Source organism: Tasmannia lanceolata, unplaced genomic scaffold (assembly GCF_043159265.1).
Source record: "Tasmannia lanceolata isolate RefF3 unplaced genomic scaffold, GAP_Taslan_0.1 ptg000003l, whole genome shotgun sequence".
In the NCBI taxonomy this organism is placed as follows: domain Eukaryota; kingdom Viridiplantae; phylum Streptophyta; class Magnoliopsida; order Canellales; family Winteraceae; genus Tasmannia; species Tasmannia lanceolata.
The window spans coordinates 2,998,055-3,012,214 of record NW_027518680.1 but is presented as its reverse complement, the minus strand read 5'-3'; the positions used below and the strand labels follow the sequence as shown (position 1 = coordinate 3,012,214).

General features: G+C 38.9%; 1 protein-coding gene across 1 annotated transcript; it reads right to left on the bottom strand.

Annotated features, from left to right (window-relative positions):
* Positions 1-2,188: 2,188 nt before the first annotated feature.
* Positions 2,189-13,288, bottom strand: LOC143847822 (plasma membrane ATPase 1). The gene is made up of 21 exons (XM_077356605.1): positions 13,092-13,288; positions 12,862-12,981; positions 12,636-12,734; positions 12,402-12,539; positions 11,885-12,019; positions 11,300-11,479; positions 11,006-11,212; positions 10,800-10,919; positions 10,601-10,720; positions 10,384-10,506; positions 10,138-10,242; positions 9,869-10,013; positions 6,415-6,579; positions 6,068-6,306; positions 5,771-5,803; positions 5,090-5,171; positions 4,760-4,920; positions 3,543-3,728; positions 3,260-3,442; positions 2,998-3,176; positions 2,189-2,509 (listed from the first exon to the last, which is right to left on the bottom strand). The coding sequence occupies exons 1-21, from the start codon at positions 13,143-13,145 to the stop codon at positions 2,413-2,415; spliced, it is 2,871 nt and encodes a 956-aa protein (XP_077212720.1). The 5' UTR covers positions 13,146-13,288; the 3' UTR covers positions 2,189-2,412.
* Positions 13,289-14,160: the final 872 nt, after the last annotated feature.

Here is a 14,160-nt window from a genome sequence, read left to right as displayed (position 1 = left end):
ATGGGTCCTCGCACGTAGGTCAGCTCCCGGCATTCGTTTAGGATCCATACCGATACATTAGGGTCTCTACTGTTTCGCCAGATATATGATCAAGTATCCTCCGAGGGCTATCGAGCGGGTCAACCGGGTCAACCATGATCAGCCCATGACTAAAATTAATCATGGACCATTAGTCCTCACATGCGGGTCAAGCAATGCAGCTGGGTTCCTCCTCATTTGCCAAATATACGAACAATCACCATCATGGTTATGACATGTCTACTCACAGTTGGTCATTGTTAGCTCACGACCACAATTTACCATGGACCATCGGTTCTCGCACTTTGGTCAACCAGTCATCAATTTATGAATCCTAATGGCACACTTGTGTCTATACTAGTAATGCTAGCGAGACCGAGGAGGGACGGAACAAATGGGTTCTCGCCACAACATCACAACTGATGAAAGCAACCCTTAAGTTCAGGAAAATAATCAATTTAGGTCTTCCATTGGTCACAACATCACAACGGAACAAATGGGTTTTTGCATACATGGCACATTCTCATTGTTGGGTTCTTCCATTGGTCTTACTTTAGGTCATCCTATGATTTTCCTTATAGTTGGTCATAAACTCTCTTATTCTTTCCTTTTTACGAAAGAATAAGAGATGCTACCCATATATCTTGATTTATATAAATGAAACACACACAAAAAAAAAATCACAAGAAAAAATTGTCCTCATCATTTATTTTTCTTTTATGCTTAATATCAGGAACATTGCATAATCATGCCCTCATAATTCAACAATAATCCTATCAATAAGCATACCAAGCTACATCGTTGGGCCTTGGAGACTTGCCAGTCTCATGAATGAGGTTAAAGATCCATGTTTGCCTGGTGTTTTCTCTTTGGCACGCCAACGATTTGGCTGATTGCCTCCTAGCCAAATTAGAAGCATCTAGCAACTCATTGTAAATGGGAAGATCTTTACCATCCGAAGCGCACTTATAATCTTTTAAAAAGATCTTAATAAATTTGGTATCTATTTCAATTTTAAAAAAGACACCATTTTTTGCATTATATTAGCCTATGCTAATGTCTTGATGATTAGTTGGAGATAAATGAAAATACTCACAAGAGGCCGTTTGGATTCTTGGATTTTAGAATCCAGGTTTTTGTTTGAAAGCGGTGTAAAATTCTGGATTTTGCAATCCACTATCTTGGATTTTAAGTAAGAAATCCAGGTTTTGAAAATCTCTCGCCCATCTCCCATCCTGAGATTTCTAAAACCTAGAAACACGAGACGATCTCCTACTCTCTTGCTCGACGTAAAGAGGAGTGAGAAATCAGAAGACGTAAAGAGGGGTGAGAAATCAGAAAACACGGGACGGTCTCCTTCTCGCGTCTCCCATCATGGATTTTGGGGAAATCCAAGATTTTAAAATATTGATATCCAAACGGCCCCTGAAGGTTTATACACACCATACTGATATTAGCAAGCAGTTAAAGACCCGTTTGGATACCTTCCATTTTGTATTTGGATTTGGAATTGAGCTCATGTGGAGAAGGGGGGGGGTTGCGGGGGGTTTACTTCCTAGTCGAGGAGAGGTTGAGGAGCAGAGAGGATGAAGGAAACTGCCACATTTGTGGATTTCCAATTTCTTATTCTTATATCCACAGCAAATTTAGAAATCTGATTTATTTCACTGTCAGCTGCTGAATTAGAAATCCAAGAATTTGATCTGATCTAAATTACAATGCAAAAAGGGCTGCAAATGTGAGAAATCCAAATCAAAATGTTCTGGGCATCCAAATGGGCCCTAAGTGCTTTCTCAAATGCTAAGTCATTTACTTATTTAAATTGGGTACCATGCTAGACTCTGATGTCTCAAATTCAAGTACTACAGCTGACCATGATGCCTCACAGTTAGGTAGCATATCATACATTGACTAAAGCCATTAAGCTACTCAAGAGCAACCTATAATTCTTTCCATACTGCAAGGTAATGTATACCAATAAGGAAAAGGGCGCCATTATCAAAACAAGGAGCCCACAAGAAAAAGAAAAAAAGGAACTAACAGAAGAAGATGAAAACAACGACCAACACTATGAGAAACCAAACCACATGCACACACGCAATATTTACAGTGATGCTTCCCCAGGTAATTCAAAAATTATAAATAGAGAACAGAACAATACCCTACCATAAAAGCAAACAAAAGATGATTAATAAAAATAATACTAGTAAATGGGAGGACTATGACTATATAATATGGTGTATACGAGAAGTGATGGGTTTTACATGCAAAGCCTGTTACTCACTCTCTCATCAGCTCCTACTCATTGTTCACATAATAAATAGGTGATGAATTTAAGGTTCTGATTGCATGGATTCCCAACCTTCCACCTTCAGCTCCTCCTCATAACTATTCTCAGACAGTGTAGGCTTGTTGGATGGTGTCTATGTCTATACCCTTCAATCGCACCACCGACTCCACGTGCCCTTTCAGTGTGTGTAGTTCTCTAAGTCTGCAATCCAGGTAACAGAAATGAGGTTATCCTTGATTTTATTTTCTATGCATTCAATGGAGGCTAAGTTGGTTCTGAAGAAGGGAAATGACCCAGTATGAAATACCCATACGGAAACTCTTCCTAAGGATGAATCCTCAAAAACTGGGATCCAATGGTGATGAAAAGTGGGGCCCATTTGATACGACTGCCAGTTGAGCAATCAAGCAAGTGGGTCCCAATTACTGTTGCTAGCCAACCTTTATGCAACCGTGATAAGATTCATACATAGCATGATTTACTGCCTGGGTGTTTCACACCATCAATTTCCCTAAAAAAATAATTTGAGTCCTTTGAGAATAACTACATAAAATGGAAAAGATCAAACCAAATACGAAAAACCTTCAAAATCCTTGGTAAAGAAATAGAAATAGATGGCCTAATAATATACGTGCTTGATTTATTCTCCTGTCAAAACTAATATGGCTGTAAAGAACGAAGTGGCTTACCTTGCAATCTCCGCTCGCCGTTTAGCTTCTTCAGCTATCTGGTTTAGATCTGTAAAATTAGTCCTCTCACTGAACATTTTCGAGTCAGGAGGAGCCAGACCATGCAAAGTTCTTTGAGCGTGTGCCCACTTAAGCTCCCTTGCTTCCTTTCCAAAATCCTTCTGCCTCGTGAACGCAATCTGCAAGATACAAGAAACCCAGTACAATCAGCAAGAGTTGCCCTGACGTATGAGACACAATGTGGTAACAAACACACGCATACCCTCTGCTCGATAACAAGGTCCCAGGCCCTCCCGCTCAGGGCATAGCGAATCATAAACTTGATGAAATCAAGTGGAAAGTAGAAGATGATATTGTATAGCCAAACAATGCCAGCCCAACCCCAGCCAATCCCTTCAATTGCAGCAAAACTCCAGCTTGCATACACTGCAATTAATGTAGCAATCTGCACGTGTGCAACAACTTAAGAATATTAAGGCCCTTGTCCTAGAAGTAGAAAGCGAGCATTGAAATTGTGCAAGGAATAAGAAAAGGATAGGACCCACCAGCTGAGCGATCACGAAAGCTATAACAAGTAAGAATCCAGGGCGCTCGACAAAGGACCAACTCCTTGATCGTGTGACAAATATGAGAGCTTGACTGACTATACTCACTTGCAGGTATATTGCAGAAGCAAGCTTTCTGAAGTCATCTTGATCATGCTTCTGGAGGCTTTCAACCTTGAAAATCCGCTGGCAATTTCTCAAACAACAAAGGAAACTAAGCGTTACTCTAACAAAGTAAAAACTCGGTAATAATGGATAAGCTTAGTATACGATAATACTGGGATCCTTCAAAAGCCTGGAATATGCGAGCATCGGAAAGGGATCTTGGATAAGGAAAGGGCATACACCTTGGATGCTCCTAATTCATTTACCTTTTTTCCTTTTTTTCATATTTTGGACAATTCAGATAAGGCTTATTTCATACTGCTTATACCATATCCTTTTTTCTCTCGCAGAAGATGCGAGATCCTTCCACATTTTTTTTACAGAAAAAGTTTGAGATATTGTGTTTTTGTTTAGTCTAGCAATATATTCCTTCCTAAACAAATTGTGTTTTAGTTTACTGATGAGTTAAACAATGATCACCAATGTATATCCGTATGGCAGTAACATGTGTGTGCGCGCGCGCACATGCGTATGCACATGCAAGTATGACAAGAACAAACTCAAACGGGCCGTTTGGATACGCGGATTTCAGAATCTTGGATTTCCTCAAAATCGTACATGGGAGACGAGAGGAGAAGGAGACCAGACGTCATTTTTTGATTTCTTGCCCTTCTTTCCATCAACAAGAGAGTAGGAGATCATCCCATGTTTCCAGGTTTTAAAAATCTCAGGATGGGAGAGAGATTTCTAAAACCTGGATTTCTTACTTAAATTCCAAGATTCTAAAGAGAAGCGAAACGGACGGTCTCCTTCTTCTCTCGTCTCCCATCTAGGATTTTGAGGAAATCGAAGATTCTACAATCCGTGTATCCAAACGGCCCCAAAATTTTTTGTTTTTTGGACATTGAAGATATGTGCCATACCCATATCTCAAGAAACTTTTGTTCCACAAGTAAATTTATTTAAAAAAAAAAAAAAAAAAGTTTTCATCTGTCCTAACAGTATCTCTTCCAAGCTCAATAGTTGTAAACATGTCAAAAAGCACAAAATGAGGTGGTGCTACTGACTTATATTCTTATCACTTATTTCTTCAGTTAAGGAAGTCTTCTTACCGGGAAGAAATCAGTTTTGTAGGCTGCCCAGAAGAAAATGACAGTCATCATTGCCAAGTAACTTCCAAGAATGATGCCAGTTGCAAAGATCTCTGACAGCTTCCAGCTGTCTGGCAGAGGAGATGGTTTCACCCTATCCTTTGAAATCGTCATTATGGTACCTGATCAGGTTACAGGAGGCGGTCAATTGAAGAAGTCACTCAAAGAAGTTCAAAGAGTAAAAAGAGTTTGGGGTCAAACCATTGCTATATACTAGTCCAATAGTAAAAATGAAAACCTAAAATAGAAATAAGCAAGATTACAAATGCATCTTGGGAGAGAAGTACAAACCATCATTCAGTATGGCAATGATAAGCACCATAAAGGGTGGAAAATCAAACTCCCATATGAGTGCCAGCAGCATAAAACCAAGCTGTTACAGTTAAATCCAAAGTGGAAGCATAAGCAACTGAATTTAGTGTCCTGTAACCGTGCAACACTCTTTGCAATACAAAACAAAACCAACTAGTTTTGATTTAAATTAAGCCACAAGATCGAAAAACTAAGGATTTAAATTAAGCCACAAGATCAAAAAACTAAGGGACGTGATATCAGCGCAACTATGTTTTAATAATTGCACAAACGCAGCTTGTCTTTCTTTTGTAATTGGCTTGTGAGATCTTTTTGGCAACTGTAATAACCTTTGACAGTTCTTTAGATAATAAAAGACAAGAAGGGTTAGTGCAATTATTAAAACATGGCTGTGCTGATACCATTTCCCAAAACTGAACCCTATGCTTGTTATAGGGTTCAAATGACAATTGCTTGTGAAGTGTTGTTTTATGCAAAAAAATCCATGGTTTTTTGCATGTAACCCACTATTCCTTTCCATGACGAACTAGTGGCAATTTGTGAAAGACCCAACCGATTGTTAGAAACTTAGTTAGGCTAAAACATTACACCAGAGGTGCAGGTGTGGCCGTAAGGCCATGTACATTATGAAGCCTATAATATGACAACCGGATAACTTACCACAATACGGATGGTAATGGACACTGCATAAATCTGCAAAATGTAGATCCACATTATCAATAACAGCCGATACATCAATTATGAAACAGAAACAAAGTAATCAAACTATTGAACAAAAACAAAGTAATCAGACTATTGAATGCAAACACAAGTAATCAAACGATACCATTAAAAAATATAAGTAATCAACCTATATCATTAAAAAAGTAATCAACCTATTGACACAATGACACGAGAAAAAAAAAACTAATTTTCAATAGGAAATCATGTTGCTCAATAAACAAGAGGACCACATACTGTATAGTTTTTCATCCGCTGAAAAATTGCACGACTGGTCAGTACAGCACTAATGATGACACTCAGGCCAGGTTCTGTCAGAACAATGTCAGAAGCACTTCGAGCTGCATCTGTTGCATCCGCAACAGCTATCCCAATGTCAGCCTTCTTAAGAGCAGGAGCATCGTTGACTCCATCACCAGTCATTCCACATATATGCTTCCTTGCTTGCAAACGTTTTACAATCTCATATTTGTGTTCTGAACAGAGAGAAACAAGAGCAGATAAACGTAAGCAAAGGGAACAGAAAAGTTTGTTCCATCACCCAATGGAAATAACAAAATTTCCATTTTCTATGAGGACCATACCAGGGAAAACACCAGCAAAACCATCTGCTTTCTCTATCAGTTCATCAATTGGCAAAGCGGCAATAGACTCATCCTTGGTCTGGCCTAGCAATGCAGAAGAGGGGTACATGTTGGTGCCCATTCCCAAACGACGGCCAGTTTCTTTTCCTATTGCCAGCTGGTCCCCTGAAAAAAGTAAATAAAAAAATAAAAAAATAATAATAATAATAATTCTGACAAGTTTGAATACGCAGATCTGAGAGAAACAATGAAAGAACATGTAAACAATGAAATGAGCCTCCCTTGCATATGGATTTAAATATTATTATATACCAATGCATATAGGGGAAACACGATATGGAGGGTGCGTTGTATATCCAATCATATTGTGTGCTTAAATTGTTGTATCCCCTCATAGTGCGCTTAAAAGGAAATGGGTGCAACTTGGTCGGGTCGGGTTGAGCTTTTGCTAAAAAATGAATAGGATTCAAACCGAACCCTACCCGATTTTAAGATAAAAGCTCAACCCGTTCCAAAAAACGACCCAAGTTGCACCCTTAGGGAAATGAGCTCTCAAGGCAACGACGGTGATGGATCAGATCCTCGACTCAACGGAATCGAGTGATTATCAAGTGGGGGAAGAAAGATGGGGAATAACCTTAGTGAATAACATAAAGGGAGCTCAATATGGCAGTGGGACTCATCAGAAGTGTCTCATATGTTTGTAGTGTGTAGTTTAAGTGACATTATTTTATTTTATTTTATCCTGTGTATTTTCTTTTTATATTTTAATTTTATTGTGTCTAAGTAACTTTGTAATTACGTGTTGTAATGTGATAAGAGTGTCATGTGTCCAACTCTCATTAAAAAAGAGCACCCGGGTAGTTTAGGGCTGGCAACGGGATGGGGCAGAGCCGGATGTTGCATTCCCCGCCCTGTCCCCGCTACGGGGATGGAAGGGAATCCCCGTCCCCGCACCGCGAAGAATATCTGATCCACATCCCGCCCCGCAGACTAAAAGACAAAGGGCCAAATGGCAGATTTGGAATTTTAAAACTATAATTTTTTTTTGACAATGCAATTATGTATTAATAATGGTATAAAGCAATGTATTGAATCCGGGCAGGGTGGGCCCAGAGCCATCCTCGCCTCGCCACGCCACGCCCCCGTACCGGGGAATTTTTAAAATCCCCGTCCCCATCCCCGCACAAAGTGGGGAATCCCCACCCCGAGCAGGGCGGGCGGATCTCCGTTTTTACGGGTGAAATTGCCAGCCCTAGGGTAGTTATACTCATCTATCTTCTTCTCTTGCCATGTGTCCAACTCTCATTAAAGGAGAGCACCCAGGTAGTTATACTCATCTCTCTACTCTTTACATGCATCCAACTCAGTGTTTTAAAACGCAGATGCGGGTCAAAACACGACAAGAGCAAATCCTAGTTGGCTCGGCACGACACGGTCGAGTACTCATTTGATGTGATCATAACTCGGGAGAATCAAAGGAGTTTTGATCAAGGTTTTAAATTTCGGTTTCGGAATGTGTTTCGGTACTCATCGAAACCGAAATTTCAAAATTTCAGACGAAATCTAACGGAATTGTCTAACACCTATTTTATCTCCTACATAATTTCGCCCGGAATTTCCGAAATTTCGGGATAATATTAAATAATTATCAAGAATCTAGATTTTTGGGTGACATCCCTTAAATTTCGTCCTACGGGATAAGCAAAATTTCGATCGAAATAAAGTAACGTTTCGATTTCAACCCATTTTGACCGACCGAAACCCGAAATTTAAAAGCTTGGTTTTGATTGAATTTTATATGGCAAAACACAGACTCGGACAAGAATGCGGCTAAGGTAAAAAAGGAGTAGACACTAGGGAGTCCATGATGCCGCTGCCGCAGGGGAGTTTTGAAACTATGATCCAACTCTCATTAAAGGAGAGCACCCAGATAGTTACCATCATCCATCATCTCTTAAAAGAGGGTTCTTTGTACATTATTTTTCAATGATGGAATCAATTAGAATTAGAACACTATGGCCGTGAAGCTTACCCACTCTTCCTATTTTGATGCTTGGAACTCTTAAAGATGGGATGCCATATAGATTTATGATGTGATTCCATAGAAGATCTAAAGAGTGTTTCTTTAGAAAGACGTGTGATCCTTCATAATTTTTCATGATTTAAGAAGTGTGATCCTACATAGGCACATATTGGGTATGAACCATGGTCAAGTCGTCCGTGTTAGCCATTCAAACGGTTGTAACACTATGTAGCATTGCCTACATGCAGTCAATCCTGACATAGTCACATGAGAATCCGTTGGAGTATTCTTCAGCAACATTGCGTCTATGATCCCATTCCACGATCAACTTGCTCTATTCTTAGAACATGATTCATTAGACGTGTCAAGGACAAGGTTTTCCTTGGAGGTTCTCTGATGCCTCAGAGGTAGTTTTGGATCATATCATATTATATATATATATATATATATGGAAAAGTGATGTCTTTCCATCAATTGTACCGATCGGCTGACAGAGTTGTTGATGAGTGCTGAAAAAAATATTAAAACCAGGCCAAATGATTGCAGAAAAAACTGAAACAAATAAATAAATCAAATATAGCATAGGAAAATGGATGAATGCTGAAAGTGTAGCAGCATTCTGACCAGATGGACCCTACTTGCAGAGTGCTGACATCAGCAGGTGCTACACAGATGTCACGATGACATTAGCAATACGGTCCTCTTTAGGACCTAGATGTTCGTCTCCCCTCTTCTTCTTACTGAAATAGGCCTTAAGGGCTCTTGAAAAAGATAACAATCCTGTCGGAAGTACCTAATAATGTGAGTGCCAACACCAACGCCCCTCAGCTAACCCCACTTTCTACATGTATAAATATATATACAAGAGGCATAAATATGTATGTAAATAATGCATGCATAACAAATATACTGCTATAATACACATTGCTATATGTACTCATATGAGAACACAGACATACCCAATTTTATGTTCAACATTTCCAAAATATTAGCAATCTCTTTAATTCATTACAAAGCCTGTCCAAAACAATCTGTGTGTAAAACACACTGTGAGCACCTAGGAGCACAACATGTGAACATCTAGAGACATAAAGTATTTGATTCAAGCGAAGATCATATATGGCAGTTTTCAATTGGTTGGCTTGCATCCTACAATGCAAAAACATAATTTTCCAAGCAGTTCCTGAGATTATATTAGTCTGAGTAACAGTCTATTGTGCAACAAAATCTGGGCAAGAAAATGAAAAGTAAGTATCATTTTGTATACATACACATTCAATTAATCGATCCTATAAGGTACTATATGATTTTCTATTTTTATTCTAGAATTCTTGTGAACGTAACTTTACCGAGTATGCAAGAATCAAATAACAGCTACCAAGTGCAAAAAAGTAAAAAAAATGATGATTTCATACAGAAAAACCACACCTGTGATCATTTTAACATTAACACCAAGGTTTAGTGCCCTCCTGATTGTTTCTGCACTGTCATGGCGAGGAGGATCGAAGAGAGGCATGAGACCAATGAACTGCCATGGTCCTCCTGGACTCTCTTTCCTTCCCTCTGGAACCTCCTGCATAATATCAAATGCAGAGTTTAAAAAAAACATAGCAAACAAGATCCACTAGCAGCACCCCACTAGAAAATAGTCCCAAAGGAATTATAATCAGGATGTGAGAGCAAGGTAATAGTTGTACCTGGTATGCTACAGCAAGTGACCGAAGCCCTCGCACCGCGAACTTGTCAATCACAGCATGAACTCTGCGCTCTATATCCAACTTATTGTGTGCGAGATTAAGAATCTGGGAGACCAATGACAAAGCAGGATAAGCAAACATCAAGCCATAGACAATCAAAATTGCTCTCAAGTCTAAACAAATAAAACAAAAAAAGGACCATTAAAAAATAAATAAATAAAACAAAAAAGGCATTAATAGCAATACCTGCTCCGGTGCACCCTTGCTGACGCGAAGCATTTTTCCTTCTCTGTCAATATAAGTTAGAGCTGTTCGCTTATCGGTTGGGTTAAATGGAAGAAAGTGAATTTCTTGAATACCAGCACGTGCCTTTTGGTGGAATAGCATGAAAAGATAGTCTCATTAATAAAGGAATCAAAGAGACATACACAAATAAGAGCGAATTCCTACGGAAGCATTTTACCTCCTTTGGGTCAGCTAGCATCCCAACAATAGCGGTGTCAATGGCATCTTGGTTTTCAATTCGAGAGGCTCTAGCAGCCATCAGAACGACAGTATCTCCATCTACTCCTTTTGCAAAAACCTAAATAGGACATTAGAATAAGCATCCGTATTTCATCCTCAATTGGGGAAAAAATACATGTAGGCATTCCCCATCTGACCTCAATTAGGTTTTTGTCAACAGTGAGCTTGTTCAATGTTAGTGTTCCTGTCTTGTCACTGCAGAGAACGTCCATGCCAGCCATTTCCTCAATAGCTGTCATTCTTTTTGTGATAGCCCCCTGCATCAATTACCAAGCACTTGAAATTTGGTATGCCTCAAGCTACAATCAATAAATAATGTTCTGAGAAAATCCACTCGGAAAACCTGCTGAGATAGGCGATGAGAACCGATTGCCATAGTCACCGAAAGAACTGTGGGCATGGCAATGGGAATTCCTCCAATGAGAAGCACTAGAAGATTGTCAATACCAGGACGGTATTTTCGGTCTTGAATTGGGTACATGACAATAATCTCTATTATCATCCCCACGGCAATTGAACATATGCAGAAGTTCCCAATAGCAGTCAAGACCTATTCAATGAAACACAAACCAAATGTAAATAAAAATGGAAGGAAAGAAAGTGATTTTGTCCCAAATGGAGAGATTGAAATCCTTGCCTTTTGGAAGTGACCAACTTGGTTAGTGGAGTCAACAAGATGTGCAGCCTTTCCAAAAAATGTATGCACACCAGTGGCAATGACCACTGCTTCGATCTCTCCTTGTTTACATGTAGAACCAGAATAAACACCATCTCCAGGGCCTTTGGTCACTGGAAGGGACTCTCCCGTAAGGGCAGACTGCAAAGAAAACATATAGTCACAGAACTAGGATTTAAATGTCGGTTTTAGCCACATCAGTGGAAATTTCGGCTGAAATCATGTAAAACCTTGACAAAAAAATTCATTTTTTAAAAAATTTCCACCAAAATGTATAAAATTTCACTGGAAATCGGTAATTTCAGTGGAAATCTTTAAATTTAGGTGGAAATTTATTAAATAACGGTTAAAAGTGAAATTTTGACGAAGTCCTGTCCTTTTCCTATTCAATGTACTTTCGGCTTCTGTTTGACCGAAACCGAAATATTTCGGCTGAAATTTCAGATTTCGGCTGAAATTTAAAGCTATGGTCACAAATGAAAGGAGGCTTAACTCATTTCGGCATGTAGTAAGTACTAGATGATGAAAATGGAAGCAATAATTTACCTGATCGATCTTTAAAGGATCTCCATCAAGGAGACGCGCATCTGCAGCTATGATGTCACCGAGTTTGATACTGATTATGTCCCCAGGGACAAGAACAGCAGCATCTTCCTCGTTCCACTTTCCGTCCCTTAGTACCTATGTTTTGTGTTAAAATAACAAGGCCAATTTAGTCTCCCATACCCCGCAAGATACAAAACGATCGTAATCTAGGAAAAATATCGTCTTTATCAGATACAATTTACCTACAGAGAGGGTGTGAAAACAAATTTGAATTGTTCTTTAAAATTTCTCCTAAACATCTAATTTCATCTTTGCAAAGAGTCTGACTGATCAGCAAAGCAGGAAAAAAAAAAATCTTTTTAACAACTATGTGAATTCCAATTATGTTACAATCCACTATCAAAGTCAGAAAGCAGAAACAAAAAACCCAAATTGCCTGTCTGGTTAGATCCAACAACATACAACAAAAATAAAAAATGGTAAAGGGGCAAGAAACAGAGATAGGATCATCTACTACCTTAGCTTTGGGAGCGAGATGAGCCATTAGAGCAGCAGCTGCATTCCCAGCATTATTTTCCTCAATGAAACTAATCGTCGAATTGATTACAAGCAGTGTTATAATCCCAACAAAATCTTGCCAGTCTGGAGTTTTACCCTATAAGAAAAAAAATTACACAAAAAAGGGAACAAAACATCACAGACTCAGCCAAAAAAAAAAACCCTAAAAAACAGTGAAAATCCACTCACTCACCCCTCCATTTGCAAGCGCAATAGCCATGATTGCTGCAGCTTCCATAACCCAAGACAATGGGTTCCACATAAACCCCAAAAATTTCAAGAATTTGCTTTCCTGAAACATTCAAACAAAGATAAACAAAACCCAGCAAATAAAATCAAAGAAAAACGGCAAAAAAAAAAAATCAGATTACAAGAAAAACAGAAGAAAGAAGCAAAAAGAAAAGAAAAGAAAAGAAAACCTTCTTTTCTTCGAGCTTGTTGTGGCCAAAGATGGCCAACCTCTCCTGAGCAGCATCTGAAGTTAAACCCTCTTTGCTGCATCTCAAATTCTCAAAAACCTCTTCTATAGGAATATTTTCCTGCACAATCACAAACAAAACCAGGGAAAAAAATAAATAAAACCCATCATCCAAAAACCAACATTACCAAGAAAACAAAGCAAAGAAAAAACAGTCCTAGATCTAAGTACCAAATCCACAGCCTCCTTCAGTACTGCCTCCAAAACTTCAGCCTTATCCTCCATCTTCTTCTAATCACAAAAACATCAAAACACTCACCAAAAACCAAACAAGTAGAGAAACAGAGAAATCAAAGCGAAAAGACGGTTAAAAAGAGAAAGAGGAGATCTGAAGAGAGAGAGAGAGAGAGAGAGAGTGAGTGGGCCATCTTTATCGGGTTTTGGGCACCACCACACTGACTTTTGCCCCCTAAGAAACGGCCCAAACTACAACATGTACTTTATTCGTACGCTCATACCTCACTATCACCTTTCTTTCTTTATTCCTAGGGATTTGATAGGTAGGCAATTTCGCTGAAAACCCATCTTTACTTTTTGCGTGTGAGAAATCATGTGATGTACTTGACGGGTACACTCACAAGTCACACCCTCATTCTCAAATTTTCTTTCTTCTAATTTTTTTACTAGGTACTAATACTATTACTAGGTAGCAGGTACACTCACCATATAAAATCCCCTATTATTCAATTCTCCTACAATCCCCAGCATCACATTATTTCCAACTTTTCACCCACTTTCTTCACTTCAAATGACCTAAGAACTAATGGGTAATGTATGTGAAATCATGAGAGTTGATCTTGTAGACAGCAAGTGATGACCCATGTGGTACCATCATAAACCAAACATCCCATGTGTAACATATAAGACTATAAAAATTAAGCCCTTCATTTGTATCTTGATGATCTAAACCATAAGATGATCCTAACCCTATAATTTTGTTTTTTTTTTTTCAAAATTTTGATCTGCCCATTTCAGGATTAGGATTCATCATCATATGTAGAGAGTTTTGGAGCATGAACAAATGGTTCAGATTAGTGGGCCCTACTAAACTTTGCATATCCTATTGAAATTAGGAAGAAGGAGAAATATCATGAGTCTTTTAGTAGGGCCCAATTAGGGTGGAGACTAGAGATGAGTTTGACGAAAAACACGTCACCACCGCTTCAACTACCGAAAGCGAAAAAAATAGTAATAAAGGGGAAAAAGAGAGAAAAAAAGAAAGAAGAGATACGTACGGTCT

Bases quoted from the DNA above. Each gene is read 5' to 3' on its own strand.
- LOC143847822 (XM_077356605.1), bottom strand. From the start codon at position 13,145: ATGGAGGATAAGGCTGAAGTTTTGGAGGCAGTACTGAAGGAGGCTGTG. The intron at 11,480-11,884 runs GTAAATTATTGC...TTTTCTTTGCAG, and splicing joins ATCCTTTAAAGATCGATCAG to TCTGCCCTTACGGGAGAGTC. The intron at 11,213-11,299 runs GCAAGGATTTCA...TTCATTGAATAG, and splicing joins AAGTTGGTCACTTCCAAAAG to GTCTTGACTGCTATTGGGAA.